The sequence below is a fragment of the Phyllostomus discolor genome, chromosome 5, assembly GCF_004126475.2.
Source record: "Phyllostomus discolor isolate MPI-MPIP mPhyDis1 chromosome 5, mPhyDis1.pri.v3, whole genome shotgun sequence".
NCBI classification, from domain to species: domain Eukaryota; kingdom Metazoa; phylum Chordata; class Mammalia; order Chiroptera; family Phyllostomidae; genus Phyllostomus; species Phyllostomus discolor.
The window spans coordinates 25,123,322-25,149,712 of record NC_040907.2 but is presented as its reverse complement, the minus strand read 5'-3'; the positions used below and the strand labels follow the sequence as shown (position 1 = coordinate 25,149,712).

The 26,391-nt window shown below is 44.5% G+C and overlaps 1 protein-coding gene across 5 annotated transcripts in view; it reads left to right on the top strand.

Moving 5' to 3' along the window:
• The window catches only part of INPP5B (inositol polyphosphate-5-phosphatase B), a 52,608-nt gene that overhangs the window by 3,209 nt on the left and 23,008 nt on the right, over nt 1-26,391 (top strand). For 3 of the 5 annotated variants that reach the window (XM_036025804.1, XM_036025803.1, XM_036025805.1), the window contains 2 exons: nt 396-506; nt 4,316-4,447. In XM_036025804.1, the coding sequence (XP_035881697.1) occupies nt 396-506; nt 4,316-4,447 (243 nt within the window). Of the gene's footprint in view, nt 1-368; nt 507-4,315; nt 4,448-4,583; nt 4,690-26,391 lie in introns of those variants that run through there. The other 2 variants (XM_036025802.1, XM_028512255.2) reach the window with 2 other exon arrangements.

Genomic DNA, 26,391 nt, shown 5'->3' with positions numbered 1-26,391 from the left:
ACCATAGTATTCCCGGTGCCTGGCACATGCCTGGCCCAGTCAGGTAGACTGGCTGATGGATGATCCCTCCTGTCTGTCCGTATGTGTTTTTCAGTCCACTTGCTGGGGGATAGACTATAGGTCAGGGAAGTTGTCTCTGCCGGCTCTGTGTGCTACTGCTGCAGCAAGAACTAATGAGTTTTGAGAGCATTGGCCTATGCCCTCTATGGAGTGAGAGCCGAGGCTACAGAGGGTTTCCTTATTGCTCCACAGCAGTCTGTCATGAATTACTTAAGCACTGAAGGGACTTTGGGAGCTTGGGCTGCTGATGCTTCATTCTAGAGACTCGAACCTTAAGATGCACCAATCCTAATCTCCTGATGTTCAAGGGCTCATTTCTGGCTTCCTCTGTGCAGGCTCAGATGTGACCGTCCAGCTGAACACAGCAGAGCTCAACCTTGTATTCCAACTACCCTTTGGTTCACACACCAGGATGTTCCTGCAGGAAGTTGCCAGGGCCTGTCCAGGTAGGTAAGACCCCAGGCTCTCTTGGGGAGGGTGGCTGGGCACTTATCCACTCCCAGTTGCCTTTCCACACTCTGGACTCACACTCCGGTTTCTGTGTCCTCTCAAAGCTGCTGTCATGTGGTCATGAGGCCCCCCAGGCCACCAGCCAACCATGGTGTTTGCGTTTCAAAGTTCCTGTCTCTGGACCGGAATTTTAAGTCCAGCAGGGTCCCTTTGTCCTCCTGGCTCTGGGCAGAGCTGCCCAGGGTGGGTTATGATTCCGATGCAGGATCCTTTGCAAGTTGGAAGGGTCAAGAGCCTCTAGAGGCCCATCTCCCCTCTCTCTGCCAGGCACAACTAAAACTAAGTCGGACATACCGGCCCTCCTGCCCATGAACCCTGCTCTGTCCCCCAGTGCAGCTGAGAAAACAGCCTGGTTTTGGTGTAACAATGAGAGGTTACTGGCCTTTGGAGCAGAATTTGTTTATACCCGGAAATCAGCCAGGCAGATTTGTAAAGGAGAGTTTGTACAGAGCAGAGGATCAGCCACAAAACATGCAAATTTGAGCCACCAGGTGCTGGGGCTTAGGTGTTCACCCAACACTATTACTTGTTTCCTTCTATGGAGCAGGAACGACTGTGGGGTGTGCCAGGAAGGGTGCCGCCTTTGGATGCAAACTGGGGTGTGCCTGGTTAAGGGGTTTCAAGTTTATTCTATAAGTGAGGGGAAATTTTTCTCCGAACCTTCAACTACTAAAGATAGCTTATTTTTTTTTAAGATTTTATTTATCTATTTTTAGAGAGGGAAGGGAGGGAGAAAGAGAGAGAGAGAGAAACATCAATGTGCGGTTGCTGGGGGCTGTGGCCTGCAACCCAGGCGTGTGCCCTGACTGGGAATCGAACCTGTGACACTTTGGTTCGCAGCCCGCGCTCAATCCACTGAGCTACGCCAGCCAGGGCATTAGCTTATTTTATAATTATCATTAGTATTTGTAGGAGGGGTAATAATAGTAAAACCAGCAAAGAGCATGGTCTTTGAAGCTACACAGCCCCTTGCATTTGAAACCTTTCTTTGCCGGTTCCTGGCTGTGTGACTTTGGGCAAACCGCCTTACCTCTCTGAACCTTGGTTTTGCAGACTTCCTCATGGAGCTGTGAGAATTAATGGGATAAGATATGGTAAAGCAGTCGGCTCATAGTCGCTCAGAAACATTTCCTCCTTCAGTGTAAGACAGCTCACACTTAGCTAACATTCATTGTTGACTTGTGTTAGACACTGTTCTAAGAACTTTTCACACATTATCTCATTTTCTTTACTACAGCCCTATAAGGCATGTATGTATTTTCAATGTCTCCATTTTACAAATGAGGAAACCGGCTCAGAGAGGATGCCTTGCCTAAGTACATAGCTGGTAAACAACAGAGCCAGGGTTAGACAGGATTAAATAGTCCCCTCAGGAGTCTGAGCTCTTGAGTTCTGCCCTAATGTTTCCTAAGCTCATGCCACCCTGTATCATATCATATAAATGATTCACAGAAGGGTTTGTCTAGGAGGTGTTTAAGCGGGAGCTTGAAGGATGAATGAGTGTTTTTCTAGGCGGGCAACAAGAAGAGAAGGGCAGTTGGAGGGAAGAACAGGTTGTTTGATGGGAGGAGGGGTATGGAAAGAGCTGAGTCAGGAGAAGTCAGTAGAGGCAACTCGCAAAGGGTCTTAAATAATGAGCAAAAAGCTTGCACTTTGCCCTGTAGTTTGTGGGGGAACTGTAGGAGTTTTAATCCTAGGAATGACAAGGCAGGATTTGCATGTTAGAATAAGTTCCTCTGGCAGCTGGTGCGGAAGGGGAGAGCCTACAGCAAGGAAATCGATGGGAAGTTTTGCAATGCTTAGGCATTAAAATTATGAGGCTTGGACCAGGGCCTGGTACTGATGATGGGGAAGAGAGGATGGACTGGAGAGATCAAACAGATGAGAATGGTGGTGCCATGGGGACAATGAGTTTGGGGGTTCACAACTTTAGCCCCAGTGCTTGGAACAGCACCTGTAATGTGGTAGGCACTTAATAAATGTGTTGAGCCCTGCCTGGTGTAGCTCAGTGGATTGAGCACGGGCCAAAGGATTGCTGTTTCGATTCTCAGTCAGGGCATATTCCTGGGTTGTGGGCCAGGTCCCCAGTGGGGGCCATGTGAGAGCCAACCACACATTGATGTTTCTCTCCCTCCCTTTCTCCTTCCCTTCTCTTAAAAAAAAAAAAAGAGTAAGTGAATTAAAAAAAAATGTGTTGAGTGGATGAACAGAGGAGAGGGGTGGAGGATGACTTCCTTCTTTTAGGCTTAGTTATCTGTCAATCCCTGTAGCTATTTTTCCTTCTGGGGCCCACACCTGGGGTAATCAGCAGGGAAACTGCACTAACTCAACTTCATTGAGTAGTTGTTAGGGTGGGGCCTGAGTGATAAGGGACTCTCAGAGCTGACAGTCTCTTGGATATCCACCAGTCCCAACTCTTGTATTTTAGATAAAGGGACTGAAGTGCAGAATGGGATTACAGGTGAAGGTAACTAGGCCTTTTCTACACAGTCCTTGGTGGATAATGTGCAGCACAAAAAGCCAGGGAGCGGAAGTACCTTGGTCACGAGACCACAGTTAGAGAAAAGAATTAGCTAACATTAATTAGTATCTACTATGTGTTGAGACATTTTTCTAGATATCTAGACAACATATAACAAACATGTTCTCCTGTTCAGTCTTTGAGCAATAATAAAGACTAGATATTCTGTTATATAGATGAGTTAACTAATGTAGAGAAGGTAAATAATTTACCAAAGGTCATTGATCAGTTGAGGTAATAGACTTGGAACCCCAGTTTCTAACTCCAAAGCCCACAGAATCCAGAGATTTCAGTTCAGATCCCAGCTCTGCCACTTCCTAGTTGTGAATGTGAATAATATATTTCATTTCTTCAGGCCTTGGCTTTATTATTTATACAATGAAAACACGAATTTGCCTTATCTACTACTCCAAGAGTTTTATGAGGGTCAGATGAGGACCGGAATAGGTTGATAACATGTAAATACTGACAATAATTTAAAAGCTGTGTCTGGCAGTGCCATCATCAGGACTAGGACCCAAATCTAATTTATTATGCCCTTGCAAATCCATTTACTTTGGTCAGGTTCACGCAGTTCTACAAGGGATGCAGGCAAGATAGCGTAGGAAGTAACAGCAAGTATTTGGAAGCCAGAGAGACCTGGGTTTGAGTGGTAAGCAGAGGAGAATCAATAATTTCTGGCAATCTGGTTAAAGGGTTATCAGAGGGCTTGTCTTGAAGGAGCATTTTACAGCAAGCACACTGCTTTTAGAGTATGTATTTATTTGGAGTGGCTTGCAAGTTGCTGATGGAGATTAGTTAAAGTATCCTATCCACTCCCTAGTACTGACATGTATTTGAGTTCCCACTCTGCCTCTCAGGCTGTGTGACCTTAGACTTCACCACTCTGAGCTCAGTTGCCATGGGACGATAAATAGTTCCCTACCTGTTCAATTTGTTGTAAGGATTAAGGAGTAATATACCTGTGAAGTACAGGACTTGGCACACGGTTACCACGAGGTTGGAGGAATGGCACTAGTCTACATTAGAAGGGCACTTTTGGTTACACATTTATTATTATTGCATTTGAATCTCGGACCTACCCTGTGCGTGAAGGGAAACAGGGAAGCAGGCTTGGAGACTACGGAAGAGGTAAGCGATTTGCTCACGGGCATACAGTCATGCACAGGTGAAGCCAGTTCTTCAAGCCCGTGGCTGAGTATTTCCTCCTTGTTATTGCCGCAGGCTTGGATCCCGAGACCCCGAATCCGGAGTTCCTGTGGCTGTCTCGTTACAGGTGTACGGAGCCGGAACCCCCGCCGCCAGGTTGGAACTCGGCCCTAGGCACCTGGACCGGGTGCGCCAGAATTGGAGGTGGTGTGTATCCATCTCGAAAGAGGCGGTGGGGATTGGAGTAGGCCCAGCTGCAGGGGCGGGCTCATTATGCCTAGGGGGCGTGGCTATGGAGCTGACCCGCCTTTGATTGGAGGAGGTGGCATGCGGGGGCGGGCTCTTCTGTGGGCAGCTAGGGAGGGGTGGTGCGGCGACGAGATGAAGAGCTTGAGGAAGCAGCAAGGAAATGTCCGCCGCCGCGGGTTCTCGGGAGCGAGGCTCTGCAGGTTCGGCGCGCGGTGGGAAGCTGGGCTGGGGCTCTGGGCCGGGGACGGCTGTGGCCCGGCCCTCAGGTGGGCAGGGCCTGCGGTTCGGCCGATGGATGCGCGCGGCACAGACCGAGGTTCTGGCGCTGCGGAGGCGGAGACACTAGGGCTGAAGTTCTGAGGGGGAATGTTAGTTATTCCAGGTCGGGCGTGACGAGGGCAGGCGGGCAGCGACGGGGTATTCTGGAATCCCGAGGTCGGAGTTGTGTAGTAAAGCTCGACTCTGACTCGCTGTGTGTCCTGGGGCCGGTCGCTGCCCCTCTCCGAGCCTCGGGTTCTCCATCCTAACCTGCAGTCAGTTTCGTCAGTCCTGACATTCCGAGTTTGGCTTGTGTGGGGGTGCAGGCGCCGCGATGGAACCTTCCCTTTGCGTGAGGAATGCTGCGCGTATCGGGGCTGTCTGGCTCTCCTGTCGGTCCCTGGGATGGATCGGGCTGTGCGCAGAGCCGGAGTCCAGGCCAGACCGGTCCTCCCTGGGAAGGGAGACCAGGATGAGGTTACAGGTGAAGGGACTGGGTTTTTTTCCACCCAACCCTTGGTGGATAATGTTGTGCAGCACAAAAGGTCAATTGTCGAGCAGGAGGTGTCTTTTGGAGAGCGCGAGCTGAGGGCCGAAATTTGGGTCAGTCGGGTGCTTTGGGAGGACCTGCAGACCTGTATTTTCTGTCCAGCTCCTAGGTTTTCTGCAAGGGCGCCCTGGTGTTTTTTCCTCCTGGGCGTGCCCATGTGGCTCCAGGTACGGGCGAGCTTTGGCATGACCGCTAGTACCCATAGGTGCCCCTTTTCTCAGCCACTTGCTAGAGATGGAGAGTCTCTCATGTAGCCGCGTGAAGTGTGGGCCCGCACTTCACCGCCTCTCACCGGGCCTGGAAACTAGGAGGGGTAGGGGAATGGCATGTTGCACAAGTGTGTAGGATGAGAGGAAACCAGGCGAGCCAAGGACTGCCTCAGTGCTTACACTTTTCCTTCACTGCGGCCACCACAAGTGGTGGTCAGAGCGCCTGGGGGGGCTGACAGTTTGCATCTTTCAAGGGTTTATCTCAGCTCACTTGAAGTGCTGATCTCGAGACAGCTACTGCTTCAGTTTCCATGACATTCTGGGCAATGGTGTAGGACAGTTTAAGATTAAGAACATATCCTTGCCCCTGGAAAGAGGCTGCTGGGATTGTGACAGTGGGCGGAGGACAGGCTCAGTGGCCACAGGAAAAGGTGGGTTCTGTCTCCTTGGCCAGCACACCAGAACCAGGCTGTTAAGTGGAGAGGGGTCTTCTGTGAGAAGTCAGCACAGCCCTGAAGCCGGTGATAAGCCCCCGGTGATAAATGCTGCAGGGATCTCAGCATCACTCGTTTCCTTTCAGAAAAATAGAAACTAGACACTTGCTGGCGAGACATTTTTGTCAAGGTTTTGGTTTTATTTTTGTTTTGAAATGCTTGGTCCCCATCATAATATCTACAGTAAGGGGGGATGGTGGTAGATGATCTTAGTAATTGCTACGTTAAAATTGGGAAGAAATGGCATCAAGCCCCCATTTCCGTCCATTTGGGTCAGCTGTGTTTTGAGTTGTTGTGGCCTCAGGAGAGTCACAGCTTCTAAATGAGGTGGAAGGAACCTTTGGGCCTCCTCTGTGTGGCCCCAAGGGAAACAGGTAGTGGATTTGGTTCTTCCTATAAGCACATAATCAAAATATCTACTTCCTGGTAGCCTGGGGAACCAACCTAAAGCTGCTTGAAAATTCCATTTGTCATGCACATCAGGAGAAGCATGGCTCCCTCAAGGAGCAGTCAGCCCCAAGAGATCCAGCCATCCATAAATAGAAATAAGAGTGTTGGGTCAGCTGAACAGGAGACAGTCTTTGCAGAGTGAGCCAAGAGTAAGAGCACCTTAAAGGACTAGGTTTTGTGGGGACAAGGTGAATCTGGTCTTTACTCCTTACCTTTGCCTTGGTAGAGAAAGGAAAGCTCTCATTTTGATGCTTCTCTCCAACATGTGTTTCTTTGGTGTCTGCTGAATTCAGGGTGTCAGGGCAAGCTTGGTAGGGATTGTGGTAGAAAAATGAAGTGCAGCTAGTTTTAGATTGGAGTGCATGTGTTCAAGTTCAGACCAGTGAGTTAAGTTGTGAGGTTGTAATGCTTCTGGTTGAGTGGCAGCCTGTTTATCTGATTCTCTAGGCCTCTTCAGCTTCTAAAACCTTGCATGGGTTTCAGACAAGTAGCTGCTGCAGGTAAGGAGGGCTTCTGTTCTTCACTTACATAACTGCTCTTCTTTGTGTAGCTTTTTCTTTCCTTACAAAGCTATAAAGAGAAATATTTCTGTCTAGCAACTGAAGATGCTGTTACCCAGAAAGCCCTTTGGGGGATTCTGTATATGGCTCAGTACATACACGTCATTTTGTAAAATATTCACCTGCTTTTCATCCTGGGCACATGCAAAGACCTGGAGCTGTGTTCTAGGAGGATTCTGAGCTGTGCACTAGAAAGGAAACAGCTACTCAAAAGTCCCACTGGGGCAATTCTGGACCAATTTACCAAAGTTGTAGTAACAAACACGTTTTGGTCTTTTGAAGTGGTTTTCTTATTCCATGGTGATTCAAAGTGAGGCAGCTTTGTAGTAACTCAGTAGTTTTTCCCCTGGACCCAGGAAACAAAGCTTCAAGTCTCACTGGCCTGAGAAAGGAAATGGATGCTATTTATATCTCAGGGTAGCATAAAGGGTAACCTAAATTATCAGGGTAGAAGCCAGAGAGAATGTGGAAAATAGCCCCCGGGTGTGTCTGTCTGTCTGTCTGTTTCTCAGTAAGTGAAGTCTGTGTGACCAACATCCTTTTAGCAAGGAGAAAATCAGTATTCCTAGATGTTTATCCCACAGGTAGAATTACCGCCTGCCCTGTCACCTCCCCCTTTGTAGCAAGCTCTGCAGGCTGCCAAGCAAATTCATTTGAATCACTTTGTTTCTTTAAACAAGAGAGAATGGCAGTTCACTTTTCTTCCTCCTTTTGTTGTTCCCTTCTCCATTTTCCCTCTCTGTCCCATTTAATCTTGTGTTTGTTTCTAGAACTGGAGAAACCCCTAAAGACTTCCTTCAGAAAACAGTTTGTTTTGGAATTCTACAGTAGGCCTGGAGAGCAAGTGACGTGACCCACAAACACTCAGTTAGCAGTGGAGCCTTGCACAGAAAGTCCTCAGGGACGGAAGGTTCAGGAAGAGGGAGGCATCAGTATTTCTTAGAGGAAAGACAGTGTTGGAACATAGAAGCTAGCTTACTTGCATGCTTTCTTTGCTGCTTGAAATACGCTATAACAAATTTGTAGGTTTTCCCAGTGATGCATATGTGAGCTGAAGCCAGCAAGCATGAATGATGAGGATTTGAACAAAGTATATGTCTAAGTGGCCTGGATATTTTTATTTTTATATTCTTTATTGCGACTTGGTACAACATTAGACATGTCTCTTGACTTTCCTTTCTTCCATCTGTAAAATGGTAGTGAATGTTTTTGCCTCCTAGAAGAGGTCACGCATGACTTAAGGAATGCTGAATTACTTAGGGGTGCTTTATTAGGGAAACTCATTTAGGAATTGCAAATTCATACCTTCAAGAACTTAGAAACTGGCTGCTGTCTTCAGGGCCCATCCTGGACTGTTTTATTCCAAATAACGACACTCATTTTTCTCTTTTACTCCTTCCTTCCCTCTAGTTTCTTTTCTGTTAATGCAATCACTAAAATACTCGGTCATCCTTGACTCTTCCCTCCCCTCTTATGTCTAATAACCAAATTCTGTTCATTCTTTTTCTGCAATTTAAAATTTTTTTGAAAATTAAAAAAAAAATCCTGTAGTTAATGTTGTTATCCTCTTACCAGGAGTAGTATAGTGATGGATGTTCCTCTCTTAAGCCTCTTTTTCCCTTAGGGATCTCTTTAGAACATAACTTTTATCATGCATTACTATTTTGTATGTGAACTTGAATGTTGCATCATTTCCTGTTGCCTACAGAATAAAATTCAGAGTCTTTAGCCTGGAGTTCAAGTCCTGCACAGCCTGGTTTAGCCCCCTAATCTAGTCTTAATCTGCCTCAACTCACCTTCATTTCCTCTGACTTCACACTTGACTGCTCACTATTTCTGGATAAACCCCTGTCCTTTTTCATCTCTTTGTTAACTGCTCATTCAGCTACCTTTTTATAAGCTTGAATTTGCTGCTCTTAGCACTTCGCACCCTCTCTCCTCCCCGAATGCCACACTAAAGCCTGTATTAGCACCTTGTAGGTGCTCAAAAATGCCTGCCACCTTTGTTCGAATCTCAATGGCCTTTACAGTTCATAGCCTGAAGTGTTTCCAGCCTGCACAACTCCTGCCCCCTTCCTCTTTGAGCATGCTCTGCACCTCCCTCCCCTCTTCCTGGTTTGCTTCTGTCCACTTCTCTTTCAGCTTTATCACCAGACCACAGGCGGCTCACAGAAAGCCCACCGGAGGGAGAGTGTGAAGGACGAAATCAAGTCATCCTTCCAATAACCTGTCACCACTCCAACCTTCTGTTGCCTAAAGTAGTGTAATTGACTGTCTTCCTCCTTGAAGGATGAAAAGGTTGTATTTCGTCTTTGCTAACCTACGTTGAATGTGCACAGGGTGCACATTGGAGTTTGAGTCCAAAGCCCAAAGGTTTGCTGGGCACACGATGTGTTTTTAGTGATGTCTGCTCATTTTAAATGCCAAAATCTATGATACTTTTATTTTAAGCTATGAGAGAATGGGAAATGTTAAAAAGACTGAAAAGAAAGAAAGATACCCAAAAGCATGATAGACTTTTAAGAATGTAATAGAACTATTGGGGGTGGTGGCCAGGCTGAAATAGGAGAAATGGATTCTTTTCATTCTTTTTAATGCCGGGTGCCCTGTGTTAGGGGCTTCCCTCAAGAGTTCCCTGCCTTATGTGCTGTGTGCTAGGTACTGTTTCGCCTATTATTATTAACAGCTGCCATGTATTATATTAAGTGCTCTTTGTGGTGCGTGCGTCACACTGTGCCATGGGAGTTCCATGAGAGCATGCCCATTTTCAGATGAAGAGATTGAGGCTGAGAGAGGGCAGGTAACGTGCCTATGATTTATACTACTTACTACTTATTTCTGAGTGTACCACAATGCCATGTCTTGGCGCTGAAATTATTTCCTCTGCCAGACATGCTTTCTGAACTCCCTGCTTTTCCAATAGTTAATATAGTTTATTGGTTAAGAGCACAGACTCTTGACCCAGATACCTTGGGTTTGAATCCTGGCAGTGTTATCTATTAGCTATGTGTTCCTGGCGAGTTACTCAACCTCCCAGTGTTTATCTCCTGGCCTGTAAAGTACAGGTAATAGGAGCACCTACCTCATGGAATGGTGGGAAAGAATATTTGTAAAGTGATTAAAGCCATGTCTGCTAGGTAGTAAGCCTTAATCTTTGCTATAAATAGTATTCATGATGATACTACTGTCATTGTCAAACTGAGTTCAGCCTGACTTGGGTTCTGGGTGGTTGGATCTGGATCTGTTTTGTGTCCCCGTGTATTGAACGTATGTGTCTCTTGCTGGTATGTGTTGCCCTGTCTTAGGCTGATTGGGCCCATGGGATGGCTCCCTGGTGCTGTGTGCACAGCATAGTGTCACTGATAAGCATCGAACCAACCCACTTGCTCCTGCCAGTTTGAACTGTCGGCTATTTGGCTCACAGTATTTTAGCCTCCAAGTGTGCTGGAAAAGGAAGCAAAGGCCAGAGATTGAGAAGATAGGAGAGGACACCTCCTCCTAGACCTGTCTAGTAGCAGCTCAGGAAGGGTAGGACGAAATCTCCACCCAGCAATGACAGCCACACACCCACACATCCTGTGGGGACCATGATGGTACTTCTACTTTGTTATCTGAACAGACCCAGCCCTTCTATTCATATAGTACCCCCAAGAGTATATAGTTTCATTGAAGATGTGTTCATGTTTGCAAAAGGGGATGCTGTGGAGTCCAGCAAATCTGGGTTTTAATGTTTATAGTGCCATTTACGAGTTCGACTCTGTGTCCGTGGGCTTGTCTGCTCTCTGCTCTGAGCCTCAGTAGCCTCATTTGTAGAAATGAGGCCCACAATCAGAAGTAACATATAAAACACTTAGTGCAATAGCTAGCTGTTAGAGGGTACTTAATAAGTGGTCACCACTGTTATTAGGACACTGGGGGACTGCAGTGGCGGAGTAGAGGGAGAAGGACTAACAGCTCCTGAACAGCTTCTGGGTACCAGGCATTGTGCTAGGCTCGCGACCCATTTAAATTTCATTTGTTTTTTCTTTTGGTCTCTCTGTAAGTTGAGCAGTGTTATCCTGATTTCACAAATGAGGAAACAAATTAAGTAATTTGCTTAGGATTTCATATGAGGTAGTGGATGGAGCCAGTAAAATAGCCAGGTCTATTGTATTCCAAAGCCCAAGGCTTTTTCTAACACACTAATTTCTCTTAACAAGTTACAACTTGTTCAAACAGGTTGTATGGGTAAGAAGGCCTTCAGAATTCAGAGAAATGACTACCGAGCACTAGTGTGGCTGGAGAGTGAAGAATATGACCTCCTATGGAGGCAGGAGTGAGGGTGGCGTGCATGGGGGGCCAGTCTATTTATTTTTTAAAAAACAGTTCCATTGAAAGTAAAGTTATGAAAAAGTGATAAAAATGACATCCATGTTCTTTTACCACATTGACTTAATCTCATCAATATTCAAAATTAATTTCCAAGATCCGAACTGTCTTATATATACTTGCAAATGTTTCTGAATTAGCTGGCCTTGTTTCAAACTAGGAAACTTCTTATTTCCTCTTGAATTCCTATGAATAAAGAAAGGGGAAATAATATTAATGCTCAACTTATTTCCCTAGTTATTGTATGGCTTCATCATCCCATCATTAATTCAAGTGTATTTAGAAATTCAGCAGAAAGAAGTGAAGACAAATTTAACCTGATCTTTGTTGGAGATATCGACTACATTTTTGGTGAACAATTCAGTTCCAAACAGAGTTGCCATATTTATCAAATAAAACTATAGAATACTCAGTTAAATTTGAACTACAGGGAAATAGCTGCTTTTTTGATATAAGTATATCAGAAGAAATTATTGTCTATTTGAAATTCAGATTTATTGGGGGTGCTGAATTTTACCTGGCAATACTGCTTCTAAAATGAGTAGAGTTTATGACTTGGAACCAGTCTATTCAGAGTGGGCTATCTTCGGGTGGCGGGCTGGTGAGAGAGCGTAGAGCCAGTGTGGGCCCTATATGCCAGTTCAGCCAGTTTGGATATTAACCTGTGGGCAGTGGGGTCACGCTGCAAGTTTTAGAGCAGGGAGAGATGAAATCAGGTTTGAATCTGGCCTGGTTTGGAGACTGCATCGGTAGGGAGAAGTGGGAGGACCTCACAGTTGGGAGACTCTTGAGATAACAGGTGTGGAGAGGATGGCCTGGAGCAAGGCAGCTGTGAGAGTGAAGAGACCAGATGAATGACTGGCTCTGGGGGCCCCGGGAGAGGGGTGAGGACTGGCAGGATGGCCAACCTGGCCGATGGGGAGAAAGACGATGGGGAGAAAGACGGTGCTAGTGACAGAGAGGGCCTGGATATCAAAGCACTGTTTTACCTGGGACTCACCTCTGGAAAGAACATCTTGCAGAAACCCCCAGTTGACAGTGGAGGGACTGAGCTCAGGTAGAACTGGACAGCATCCTTTAGAATCGACTGTGATGGCTGATGATTCTTGTAGAAGATAAAGAACAAGATCTAGGCAGGTAATGATCAATATGGTAGCTGCCGGGTATTTAAACTTAATTTAGGTAAATAGAATAAATTCAGTTTCTCATCCCGTCTGGCCACATTTTTTAAGTGTTCAAGTGGGACTAGTGGCTACTGTTTTGGGCAGTGCAGTTACAGAACATTTTCATCATCACAGAAAGTTCTGTTGGGCAGCACTGGTCTCTGACCTACAAATAACTAGGGGACCTGCAGGGGGAAGTGGGACAAGTGGAGGAGAGAGAAGGAACAATTGAATTAAGAAAAAATGTTGCCGCTACTTGGACAGTTCTCAAAAGAAATGGGGTATTTGGATTTTGGGTTGAATTTACTTTTTTTCCTTACGTGATCTGATACTTTAGTCAAAGCTGAGGCCCCAAGTCAGGGGTAGGCCTGGCTGCAAGACAGTGAAACTGCGGCCTTCCCTCCCATCTTTGTTTTGTAGATAAGGGCCTTTAACAGGTCTGGTTTGGCCATGCTGTTTGAGAGAGCCTTAAGTTAACCATGGTAAAGGAAGACAGTAACCATATGAAGTAGATAACTTATCTTTGTTGAGGAAGCAGAAGCTTAGAGAGAAGTCAGATAACTTTCTCAGGGTCCTACACCTAGTAAGTGGCAGGGCCAGAAATGGAACCTAAGTCTGACTCCAAAGCCTATTTTACATATATAACTGAAAATAGAAAATAGTGCTGGATATGTGTGTGTATGTATACATACATACATATATATATATATATATATATATAAAATATATATATTATTTTGGCGAACTTAGTACCTATAAGCAAAAAGAAAAATCCTATCACTGGGAAATGACTACTGTTGACATTTGATGTATACTCTTCCACACTTTCCCCTGTATGTATGTATTTGTCTACATAAATATAAGTAAGTGTATGTTGGTAAACATGTGGTACATGTGTGTGTAGACATACACTTCAGTCATTTCTGGTGCATGTAGATATGTCAGGCTATGCTCTTCACCCCCATCCTCAGTCCTTTATCAGCAGTTCAGAAGACTGAAAAAAAAATTTCTTGTAAGCTTGGCCCAAGCTCAGTTTGGCAGTAAGACTTGCTTGACTGATATAAGACTATTTATAGACTTTATTTATCGCACAAAGTGTTACTACTCATAAATTGTACCGTGGAAATATTAAAGTTTTGATTACTGGGTATTGGCTCAGACTCTGCTGGGCGTGTTGTATAATATATGGTGTAGGTACTGTGTTATCTTTCTGACATCCCTCCTAGTTCTGAATTCCAAAATACACTTAGCCCCAGGGATTTCAGTAAGGGGCCGGGATCTGATTCATTCTACACAGCTGCTCGGGCTCCAGGAGGAGCCCGAGGGGTTGTCGTTAATCTAGTCAGTGAAGTATGTGAGAAGGGTTTTGGTTGTATAAGATGTTCAGTGCAATGCTCAGAATTTGGAAGAAAATTTGGAAGAAAAATGGAACACTTATGTGCTTTTATACATCCAGATCGAGCTTCACTTGTTGTTCTGGTTGACCTAGTAAGTAGACTCTTACTGGGAAATGCTTTCAGTTGTAGGTGTGAAAAGGGCTCATCAAGAAAGCACCCAGAGATGGCATTGAGCTTTTGCCCTGTGGCTGTTGTTCAGTGTGTGGTTAGTGACAGCTTGGTTTGTTCCATATGTTGTGGTCCGTGGGGGCCATAAGAAAAGACATCAGTCCTTGGTTAGCTAAAGAGGTAAGCCAAATAAAAAGAGTTAAGCCCGGTTGTAATTTTCCTATGATAAATGCCATGATAGAGGGAAGCACTGGGTATGTGAGAATCTTAAGGAGGAGACCAGAGACACTTTTGAAGGAGATGCTTCCTAAGCTGGGTCCTGAAGGATGAGTTTGTAGTTCACCACATGTAGGTAGGATTGAGGGGTGGTTAGGATACACCTAGAGTCAGGAGTAGGGTGAGGCAACATTCTAAAAAGATAAGTCATTTTGGTGTGACTGGCTTGGGTGTGTGCGACTGGATTGGAGGTAGGAGTGGGCGGTGGGAGGTGGGGCTGGAAGGGTAGTCTGGGACTAATTATGAAGGTCCCTATGTTACAGAACAGAGAGAGCTCGTCTACCCGGGGCTAGCAGAGGCAAACCCTAAACACCGAGAATTGCTGTGGGGCAATATTGGCTATTTTATTATGAATGGTGCTGCTTTGGAGAACCGAAACCTAATGCTCAAAAGCCTGAACTCCTTAATGTTGTGTGGGTTGCAGGGTAAAAATCACAAGATACCTTCGGTTAGGAGTTTGGGGTCGTGCAAGGAGCTGATTGGAGGTAACGTTCGGGCAGTGAATCATTTCTTCAGGCCTTGAGAATAGCTGTGAGGTCTGTTCTGGCATCCCTCTGTCTGGTTTCACGGAAAAGTAGCCAGGGGGCGGTTCCATCTTAGGGCTCAGCAACTAAACATAGGTCAAGATGTTATCTTTAGCCTGCTGGAGGTCCCCATTGTGTGACCATTAGCCAGGTCCTGATTATTGAGGTAAAAGCTAGGTCTCTGAAGCGAAGAGAAAGAGAGAGGTGATTTCTAGAGCTAGGACTTAAAATGAAATGTAATCAAAGCCATAAGGACCCTCCGTTTCATTTGTATGTAATACTCCAGGGCTTGGGTTTTAGTCCAAAGGTGATGGAAGTTATTTAGGGATTTTAGGCACAGGAATGACATGTGCAAATTCCTTTCTTCTGGGCATTGGCATAATGGATCAGAGTGGGTGAGAATGGAGGCAGGGCAATCACTAAGTGTGCTTTCCAGAAATATTCAGGGCCTAAGCTAGGGCATGGCAGTAGCAGGTAGAGAATAGGGTGAAGCATAAAAATATTTAGGAGAACCCTGGTTGGTGTGACTGAGTTGATTGGAGCATTGCCCTGTAAACCACAAGGTCTAGAGTTTGATTCCCCGTCAGGGTGCGTGGCTAAGGTTACAGGTTCAGTCTCTGGTTGGGACACATAGTAGAGGCAACCAATTGTTGTCTCTCTCCTCCCCTTACCCCCACCCCCTCTAAAATCATTAAGCATGTCCTCAGGTGAGGATAAAGAAATAAAATATTTAGGAGAGAGGATTTATAGGACTTGGCGACGAACACAGGAAGAAGGGACAGAGTGGGAGTGGGGAAGCAGGAGAGGAGGAAGGACAGGAAGCTGTGGCCAGAGAGGGGCTGTGTGATGGCAAGTTTGGTGAGGAGCTGCTGACAGCCCGCTTCCGTGCCAGATTCAGGAGAGAAAAGATTCCGAGAAGACTGCCCGTAGCTGGAAATCCCCAGATCATGCCTTAAAGTTTCCATACGTAGCTCGGGGAATGAAGGCTTGCCAGCCCCTGCTTGATGGAGTCCTGAGACAGACGCAGTGTGAGAGCAGAGAGAGGCAGGCTCCTCCACAGTCAGTGCGCTGCCCGCTTACGACCCAACTAAGCTGCCTACATGTCCTTTCGGTCTGACTGTTAGTAGGAACTACTTAAAAAAGTCCTGGGTCCGTAGAAAGCACTGACATGCAGAAAGAGCCTTTGCATATTCTAAAGCCCCATTAGATATTTACATTAAAGTCTCTGCTTTATAGATGAGTAAACTAAGACCCAAAGAGAGGAAGTAATTTGTCACACAGGAAAGTAATGGTAGAGCTAGACTTCAACTTAAGTTTCCTGATATTTTATGCACTTAACACATTGAACACCTAACTATGCACTGGATGCTGTTCCAGGTCACTGGGAAATAGCAGAAAGATGACAAAGCCCTTGCTTCACAGACCTTACATTTTAGTGGAAATAGCATTCAATAAAGCAATGAATATATTAATAGATAACATCATATGATATTAGTAGGAGGAAAAATGTTAATAGCAAATTCCCAAACTGTTTGCCGACGCACTCTGGGGCAGTGCAATGAACTCACAGTGACGCTGTGGGACATTTAACATTTTGAAGGTAAACACGGAGATAGGTGAAGTCTTTTGGAACACCACGTTTAGCTTGAGGATATTCAGTTTCAACATTTGATGGTGCCGCATTCCTTTTGATATTAACATCATATCATTTAAAAAAAGATGTTATTTATTTTTAGAGACAGGAGAAGGGAAGGAGAAAGAGAGGGAGAGGAAACATTGGTGTGAGAGAGAAACATTGATTGGTTGCCGCTTGTACGCGCCCCAACAGGGGACCGACCTGAAACCCACGGATGTGCCTTGACCAGGAATTGGACCTGCCACTTTTTGCTTTGTGGGATGATGCCCAACCAACTGAGCCACATTGGTCAGGGCATATCATATCTTTTCAAAGCTGGGTTTTTGGTGGCTGCTGTGGTCAAACATAAGTACCATAAAAAATCAAATGTGGAATGTTGTGCGGTGTCTAGTCCGACCCCAAGGTTTGAGAACACTTCAGTCCCCAGCAGGCACACGCATCTCATTTGTAAGTAATTGTGGTCATTTAAAATGAAATAGAAATATTATTTTTTTCTAATCAAGTGTATGATTTTTTCATACTGCCACTAAGTTATTAGGGCTTAAATACTTAATAATTTATTTGGCCCTTACTATTGAAACAGAACTGTTAGTTTGGGGTTTTCTTTTTTGGCTGAGAGGCACTTCAAAAGAAAGTAATTGCGACAGTAAGGGTGCTGTGAACCAGGAAAGTTCAGGAACCTCTGGCGTAAGGGGCTGGAGTGATGTGGGGCAGTGGGACCATCTTGGATTGGGTGTTTGAAAGAGCTTCTGACATTTGGGCAGGGAGCTGGGTGAAGTGGAGTGAGCACCGTGGGGGTGTAGAGGAGAAGCATTCCAGGCAGAGGCACCAGCGAGAGCAAAGTCCCTGAGTTGGGAATGGGATTGACATGGTCCAGGAACAGCAAAAGAAGGAGTGTGGCAAAATCAGACTGAGTGAAGTTTAGCACAGAACACAGTGGGGCGACTATGAGAGGCGTGGGGGCCAGGTTAGGTAGGGCCCATCCGTTCTTTTCAGGGGGTTGGATCCTCTTCTCAGTGCCTGGAAAGCTCTTTGAAAGTTATAAGCAGGGAAGTAACTTCATCAGATATAGTGATATACTTACATCATCAGATACAGCGATATATTTATTTCCCATTCACTCTGGCTGTTATCTGGAAAACACAATAGCAGTGTAAGTGTGGAAGCTCAAAAGCATTTAGGAAGCAGCTATTATAGACTTGGTGGGAACTTGCAGGTACATTTTTGAAAGTAGAACTTGCCTGAATCTGCTGATGAATTAGATAAGGGAGTCACCAGTGAGTTTTTTAATTTCGGGAGGCTGGCTGAATGATGGTGGCGTTTACTGATATGACAAGACTAAGGGGGAAAGCCGAGTGTAAGAATCTGGAGCTTTTGTCCAGGCTGGAGATGTAAATGTGGGAGTGATCAGTGTGGGGGTGGTTTTTAAAACAGTGAAATTACCTAGATCAGAAAGAGTGTGGCTAGAGAAGAGATGATCCCAGGACCTTGACCAGGGTCGTTCCTGCGGGTGAGGGGTAGGTGGTTGGAGAAAAACAGGTGTCTTCGGGGACTAAAGGAAGTACTTACTGGCCCTGGCTGTCATGGTTCAGTGGATTGAGTGCTGGGCTGTGAAGCAAAGGGTCACTGGTTTGATTCCCAGTCAGGGCAAATGCCTGGGTTGGGGCCAGGTCCCCAATAAGGGGTGCTGAGAGACAACCACACATTGATGTTTGTCCTCTCTTTCTCCCGCCCTTCCCCTCTCTCTAAAAAGAAATCTTTAAAAAGACTTTATAAAAAAAGTAATTACTGGAGGAAGGAGTGGTCATCTATCGAGTGCTGCCTAAGAAGCAGAAATGGAGTTAGCTGGAAACTGGGAATTGAGCACTGGATTTGGCAACCGGAAGGTTCCCAGTAACCTTAACACAAGCCATTGCAGTGGACTACAGCAGGTCCCTGAATAATGTCATTTCATTCAACATCATTTCATTCTAACTTTGACAAAGGAAAAAACAATCGATTCCTGGCCAGAGCTGCTGTCTGTGGCCGCTGTGTGTGTGGAGTTTGCATGTCCTCTCCATGACCGCGTGGGTTTTCCCCTGACATCCTGAAGCTGTGCATGTGGTGAGCTGGGTGTCTAAACTGCCCCAGACTGAGTGAGTGAGTGTGGGAATGAGTGGCCCTGGAAGCACGTCCTGTCCAGGGTGGGTTCCCACTGCAGGTTCCCACCTTGCTCCCTGAGCTGCCGGGTCTTTAATGAGAAGTTTTGTGATCAGAATTATGCCATAGGAACTTACTTCTTGTTTATATCAATTAGCCTATGGTAAAATGGGTTTTCTTATATGTCATTTGCTTAAAGGCAGTTTCCAAGAACCTACTGACAGAATTAAGTAAGGACTTACTCAAAGAACATATACGAAGGGCCCGTGGACATGGACAACAGTGAAGGGACTGATTATGGAAGCAGGGGGTGGCTGGGTGGAGGGAGGGCGAAGGGAAAAAAGTAGGACAACTCTAATAGCATAAACAATAAAATACTTAAAAAAAAAAGGAAGTACTGACTGTAATGGGGAACAGAGGCCCAGCTGCAGAGGGTTGTGAAGAGAATGGGAGGTGAGGCAGAGACTGGATAAGCCTTCCAAAGAGTTTTGAGTTCACTCCCCAGTATGACTTAAGAAAATGTTATTTTAGAACGGTTTTAGGTTTTCAGAGAAATTGTGATAATAGTACACAGGGATCCTAGATATCCCACACTTGGTTTCCCCACATTACATTAGTTATGGAATGTTTTTCACAATTAATGAACCAATGTTGATACATTACTATTAGCCAAAGTTCACATTTTATTCAGATTTCCTTTGTTTATACCTTATGCCTTTTTTTTGGTTCTAGGGCACTACCTTAGGCTTCTCTAGGCTGTGACTATTTCTCAAACTCTTTTTTCCTTTTTTTTTTTTTTTTTAAAGAGAAATGTTTACTTTTTTTGTTGTTCCACCCACCTCTGTATTCATTGATTGTTTCTTGTATGTGCCCTGCCAAGGGATCAAACCCACAACCTTGGTGTACTGGGACGATGTGCTAACCAACTGAGCTACCCAGCCAGGGCCTCTTCCTTGTTTTTGATGGCCTTGACAATTTTGAGAAGTGCTGGTCAGTTGTTGTGTAGAAGAACCCTCAGTTTGGGTTTGGCTGGTATTTTTCTCACAATTAGACTGGGGCTACAGACTTTGGGAGGAAGGTGATGGAAGTGGAGCAGCATTCTCATCATGCACAAGTGTATTATCCACATCGCTGTTGCTGTGAACCTCATTCACCCGGCTGAGGTCACGTTGGCCAGGCATCTCCACTGCAGTTAGCCTTTCTTCCGCCCTTGCATACTCCTCTCCTCTGAAGGATGTCACTGTGTGTAGCCCATACGTAAGGAGTGGGGAATCGTGCTTCCTGTCCTTGAATGCAGACTATTTACCTAAATTATCTGTAATTTTTCATAGGAGTTTGTTTTTTCTCCTCTATTAATTTTTCATTCAATTATTTATATTAGTATGGACTGATGGATATTTTATACTTTGAGTTATAATCCAATACTGTTTTTTTATTTTGTTGCTCAAATTGTTCCAACTGCCTTTCAGTTGGCTCCTCTGTCTCTTTGACATACCCTGATCATGGTGGAGTTTTTGTGTTTGTTTTTCGAGCACTTTCTTATTTTCTGGTATTACCAAGTACTCCAGGCTCATCTTTTGTATTTCTTGCCACATTCCTGAAATAACTGTATCTCAAGGAGCCCTGGATTCTTATATTGGAGAATGGTATTAGAAACCAAGACCTGGTTGTAAAGTGTGGTCGTTGCTACCAGCGTGTTCTTGCTCCTAGGCCCTCCTGATACTGCAAAATGCTCCAGACTAGTACAGTGACACTGGAGATAGGAAGACAGTGATTTGAGAGACATTTAGGAAGCGAAATTGAAAGGCCTTGGTGATTCATTGGGGGTGTTGAAATGTAATTCGTTTCTTTTTAATGTGTAGTGGTCTGTATTTCTAACTTTATTGGCAAAAAAGAAGAAGGATAAATTTGTAAAACAGACCATCACAGGGCATTGCAGCTGATCCTGTCAGATTACAGTTTCATTTTAATTGTTCATCTAATTGTCCAAAGACATACAGGAAAATCTGCATGTGCAGTTTCCTTTGTGAAGTGCAGTTCTCATCTTTTAGGCAGTCTTTTAAACATAGAAATAAAAAAGAAATAAAACCACCCTTTAAAAACTGCATTAAAGAAAGGGTATCTTACATTTAAATTTATGTTGTTTTTGTAGTAACATGGCCCATGAAGATCAAAAGCTGGCAAAGCAGTAACACTTCCTACTTGAGTGGACAGTTAAAAACAATCAATCATTTTCTGCAATGACCATATCTTCAATTCATGAACTACTCTGAACTTACTGTGAGCTGTAGCCAAAGACAAGACGTAGGGAGAGTATTCCTTTTTTGGAGGAGACTAAGCCGTCCAAAATCAGTGTGGGAAATAAATATCCAGTTGAAGAATTGTAGGTGGAAAAAAATTAATGTCAATTTCAATTCATGCTGAGCTGGCTTCATTCTTTTCATTGACTTGTTTGATGTCATTCTTCTAAATCAAGCATGTTTAATTCTTCTAGTTCATCCACATCTTCCCTGCCACCCTCCCCCCCATTAAAAGATTTTCATCAACAGGAACAGCATCGATGGCTCCATTTACCTGTCCCTTCCCTTAGTTGTCCTCTTCTAAATAACTTCTTTTTTACTTAATTATCATTCTATTACAGTTGTTCCAATTTTCCCCCTTTTCCCTCCTCTACCCAGCCCACCCCTCTAAATCACTTCACTGTTTTCAGCTGTACATCTGGAAGCTTCACTTAATTTGTTTTCATCTTTTTTCTGAAGTACATGTGCTGAATCTTTCAAGACTGGCTACAGTATTACCTGTCTCATCTACATCTCTTGGGATGTATAAGCCTAAATCTATGTCATTTATGCCCACTGAAGCGTCAGCCTCATCACCACCTGTTCCTTGGGTGTAGTGGGTATCATCTGCTTCCTTCTCATCATCATTAATCAGTTCAGGATGAAATTCAAACACCTCATGATCACTGATCACTAATGCTTTCCCTGCTTTGAAGTCTGCTTTCCTTCTTTTCACATCTTGCTTAAGCTTATCAGTCTTGTCTTTTCTTCCACAAGTAATTTTAGTAAAATTTGGACTAGGGCGGAATGCTGTTTTCAATTAAAGCTTCTAATGAAATTTCATCTTCTTTCTCTTCTATTTATCGTTTTTCTTTTTTTTCAACCTATAATCAGTATTTTTAATGGCCTTTCTTTTGCATACTAAACCTTCAAAATCTGAATGTATTCTATACTTCCTGCACATCTCAGTTAGGGCCAGCCCCATTCTGAGTGCTCAGGAGCCCCCCACCCCTCACGTGGCCGCAGCTTCCATGATGGAGAGCCCACCTCTGGACAGGCCGGCCAGCGTTCTCCTGGGCCCCCTGACAGCCCTTCGGGGATTTGGCCCATCACATCTTCAAGATTCACCTTGGGAGCTTTGCTTTGGCACGTAGGGTAGTTAAGAATCCAAGTTTCGTCCTCCTACTGAGCTGGGTGTGAATCTCAGTGATGAGGGGTCAGCAGCTGGGTGAGTCATTTTACTCTTTGAAATATAAAGAGATAATAAGAGCACCTACCTCCGGGATTGTAGCAAGAAGCCCTTGCCTCCATAACTGGTGGCCTCCTGAACCAAAGCCTTAACCCGCTTTTTGGCACTGTGATTATTTATCTTTTTTCAATACAAATCCAGGAGGAAGTGCACGACGATACATGCAAATACCGCCCCCTTCAGGGCATTCCGCAAACCAGCCACATTTGTTTTCAATAGTTTCAAGGAAATGCTTGCACACTATTTGAGTTTTTGTTTTTTTCTTTTTGCCTCACTGTGCTTAAAAGATTTTATTTATTTCTTAGAGAGGAGGAGGGAGGGAGAAAGAGAGGGAGAGAAGCATCAATGTGTGGTTGCCTCTCATGCGCCCCTTACTGGGGACCTGGCTGGCAACCCAGGCTTGTGCTCTGACTGGGAATCGAACCAAGGACTCTTTGGTTCACAGGCTGGCATTCAATCCACTGAGCAACACCAGCCAGGACTCACTGTGCTTCTTGTTCACTACTTTTTCCAGTTTTTTTCCCATCCCAATCTATTATCCATAGTATCTTTTTCAAGTTCTTTATCTCTTGGATCAATGTAAACAAACACTTCCCTTCTCGCACTTCATCTCCAGAGTGAGGTCATGAGAGAACTTACACTTATCTGCACCTTTACTTATTGTTTTGAGCAGCAACTACAGTTTTGAACAGCTCATTTAGCTCTTGCAGTTCTTCTTGTTATCTTCCTTCATTTCTTTTCAGCTTCACTTCATGCTACCTGATGTGGATTTTGTTGACCAAATTTAACTTGATGAGTGACAGCCTTGATAAACTTCTTTTGCTTTGCTCCTTTCTTATTCTTTAGGCCAAAAGCTTTGTCTCCGATAATCTCCTTTTTTTCCTGCTCCACCTTTTAGCTGTCCCCATGCTGAGCCTGTTTCTTGGAGGGCATTGTGGAGATGGGTGGCACCAGCCAGACTAAGGCACAGCTAGGCACCATCAGGGTATCAGGCCCTGTGGCTGGAGAAGGAGGAAGACGTGGGCCCTGTCATTATTTTCATGTTTCAAATGATTGTGTTTTCTTTTCACTCTAAAGTTCGTTGTTTCTGGTTCATGTGAATGCATGGTTTAAAAGTCCATGTTGAGTGACAGTCCTCAGAACAAAATTCTTTAGTGATGTTTCATGTCTCTGGTGCTCCTTATGACTTGAGTATGGAAGCAGCATCTTTCTGCGGCCCCTCATGCTGTTCCCTCTTGACAAGAGATCTGGATTTTAGGGTGCAGAGAAGCTATTGGCCCATAACCAATAGCTTTTTCTTTTTTTAAGTATATCTTATTGATTATGCTATTACAACTCTCCCTTTTTTTCTCTCCCATTTATCCCCCTCTGCTCTGCATGCTCCACCCCACCCCCAACATTTTCCCCCTTAGTTCATGTCCATGGGTCATACATATAAGTTCTTTGGCTTCTCCATTTCCTCTACTATTCTTAACCTCCCCCTGTCTATTTTATGCTTACAAATTATGCTTCTTATTCTCTGTAGCTTTTCCCCATTCTCCCCTCTTCTCCTCCCCACTGATAACCCTCCATGTGATCTCCGTTTCTGTGAATCTGTTCCTCTTCTACTTGTTTGCTTAGTTTGTTTTTGCTTTTAGTTTCAATTGTTGATAGCTGTGAGTTTATTGTCATTTTACTGTTCATGGTTTTTTATCTTCTTCTTTTTCTTAGATAAGTCCCTTTAACATTTCATACAATAAGGGCTTGGTGATGATGAACTCCTTTAACTTGACCTTATCTGGGTAGCATTTTATCTGCCCTTCTATTCTAAATGAAAGCTTTGCTGGACAGAGTAATCTAGGATGTAGGCCCTTGCCTTTCATGACTTCTAATACTTCTTTCCAGCCCCTTCCTGTAAGTTTTTTTTTTTTTTTAAGATTTTATTTATTTATTTTTTTAGAGAGGGAAGGGAGGGAGAGAGAGAGAGAGAGAGAGAGAGAGAGAGAGAGAGAGAGAGAGAGATACATCAATGTGCGGTTACTGGGGGTTATGGCCTGTAACCCAGGAATGTACCCTGGCTGGGAATCGAATGTTTTGTTTTGTTTTGTTTTTTTGAGAAATCAGCCGACAGTCTTATGGGAACTTCTTTGTAGGTAACTGTCTCCTTTTCTCTTTCTGCTTTTAAGATTCTCTCCTTATTTTTCATCTTGGCTAATGTAATTGTGATGTGCCTTAGTGTGTTCCTCCTTGGGTCCAGTTTCTTCGGGAGACTCTGAGCTTCCTGGACTTCCTAGAAGTCTATTTCCTTCACCAGATTAGAGAAGTTTCCCGTCATTATTTTCTCAAATAAGTTATCAATTTCTTGCTCTTTCTCTTCTCCTTCTGACACCCCTGTGATTTGAATGTTGGAACGTTTAAAGTTGTCCCAGAGGTTCTTAAATCTCTCCGCATTTAAAAAAAAAAGTTTTATTTATTTTTAGAGAGAGGGGAAGGGAGAGAGGGAGAGAAACATCAATGTGTGGTTGCTTCTTGTGTGCCCCCTACTGGGGACCTGGCCTGCAAGGCATGTGACCTGACTAGGAATCAAACCGGCGACCCTTGGTTTGCAGGCTGGCATTCAGTCCCCTGAGCTACACCAGCCAGGGCTCTCCTAATTTTTTTTGAATGCTTGATTCCTCATTCTGTTCTGGTTGAATGTTTATTTCTTCCTTTTGTTCCAAATCTTTGATTTGAGTCCTCATTTCCTTCCCTTCACTGTTGGTTCCATGTACATTTTGCTTTATTTCACTTTGCATAGCCTTCACTTCTTCCTCTTTTGCATCTGTACTCAATCATTTCTGTGAGCATCCTGATTACTAGTGTTTTGAACTCTGCATCTGATAGGTTGGCTCTCCTCATTGCTTAGTTCTTTTTCTGGAGTTTTCATCTGTCCTTTCATTTGGGTCATATTTCTTTGTCTGGACACACCTGTTATGTTGTTAGAGGCAGAACCTTAGGTATTCACCAGGGCAGGGCAGGGCAACTCACTTCTCTGCATTGTGGCGCTGTATGTGGGGGAGGGGTCCGAGAGGGAACAATGCCACTTGCTCCGCCCTCGCCCTGCTTTTAGTCACTTCCCTCACTGTCCACAAGCAAATTGGGCCCTTCTGGTGCTGATTCCCAGGTGAGTCTCTCCAGAGATCTCTCCTGTGAGATCGGGAGTTTCTCCCTTGGCCTCAACCCCCACAGGTTTTTACAGCCAGAGGTTTTGAGGCTTTAGTTTCCTGTGCAGGAACCCTGGGTTGTGTGGTCTGTTTTGCTCTCCAGTTGTTTCTCCCCAGTTGTTCTTCCTGGAGTATCTGCACACAAACATGGAACTGCCTGGTCCATCAGTCTCCATCTCTCCTGCTGAGTCTGTCGCTTGCCACCTGTCCCCTCCTCGCAAGGCTGCCCATTTCCACCCCTCCTACCAGTCTGCATGAATGTTTCTTCTTTAACTCCTTGGTTGTTGGACTTCCATACACTTTGATTTTCTGGTGGTTCTAGTGTTTTTTTTGTTTGTTTTTAAATTTGTTGTCCTTCTTTTGGTGTGAGGAAGCAAAGTGTATCTACCTATGCCTCCATCTTGGCTGGAAGTCTAACTTTCTAATTATTAATTTTCTAACCTCGTTTTAACAGCTTTCCCCAAATATTTCTTAGTTGAAAGTGCTTGGTCCCTTTGGTTTTCAAAGGCAATTTGTTGACAGTGACAAACTCTTCTCATTCTCTAGGGTACTTAGGCCCTTTCCAGTGTTAGCTATGTAACCCTTGCCTCTTTCTGCCTTGGAATTGAAGTCTGCTTTGCAGAAAGTGGTAATATGATCACTGTCTTATATTTTATAATTTGTTGTGTGGTTTCAGAGTCCTTACTCACACGTCAATTATTTGATGCCTATGATAAATCTGTGAGGAAGGTAGGACAGGTCAAGTTACTGAGATTTGGAGAGCTTAGGTGACTTGCCCAAAGTTAGAGGACAATAAATAATAGGGCTGGGGGTAGAAGTTAGATTTGCGGATAATTTAGCTTTATTCTTTCTGTAATGCACTCTGTCTCCAACAAAAGGGAGTCAGACTCGCTGTGAGTGTTACGTAGACGTCTAGATGAAATCCCTTTTTACCCCTGTTGGTATGCTCTGTGGGAGCTTCAGCCAGACATTGGCATAGGCCTTCCCTATGCGTTTGAGCAGTATGTGGACTACCAGTAACTCCTAGTACAATGTGAGAAGCCGCGGCCTGTATGTTAGA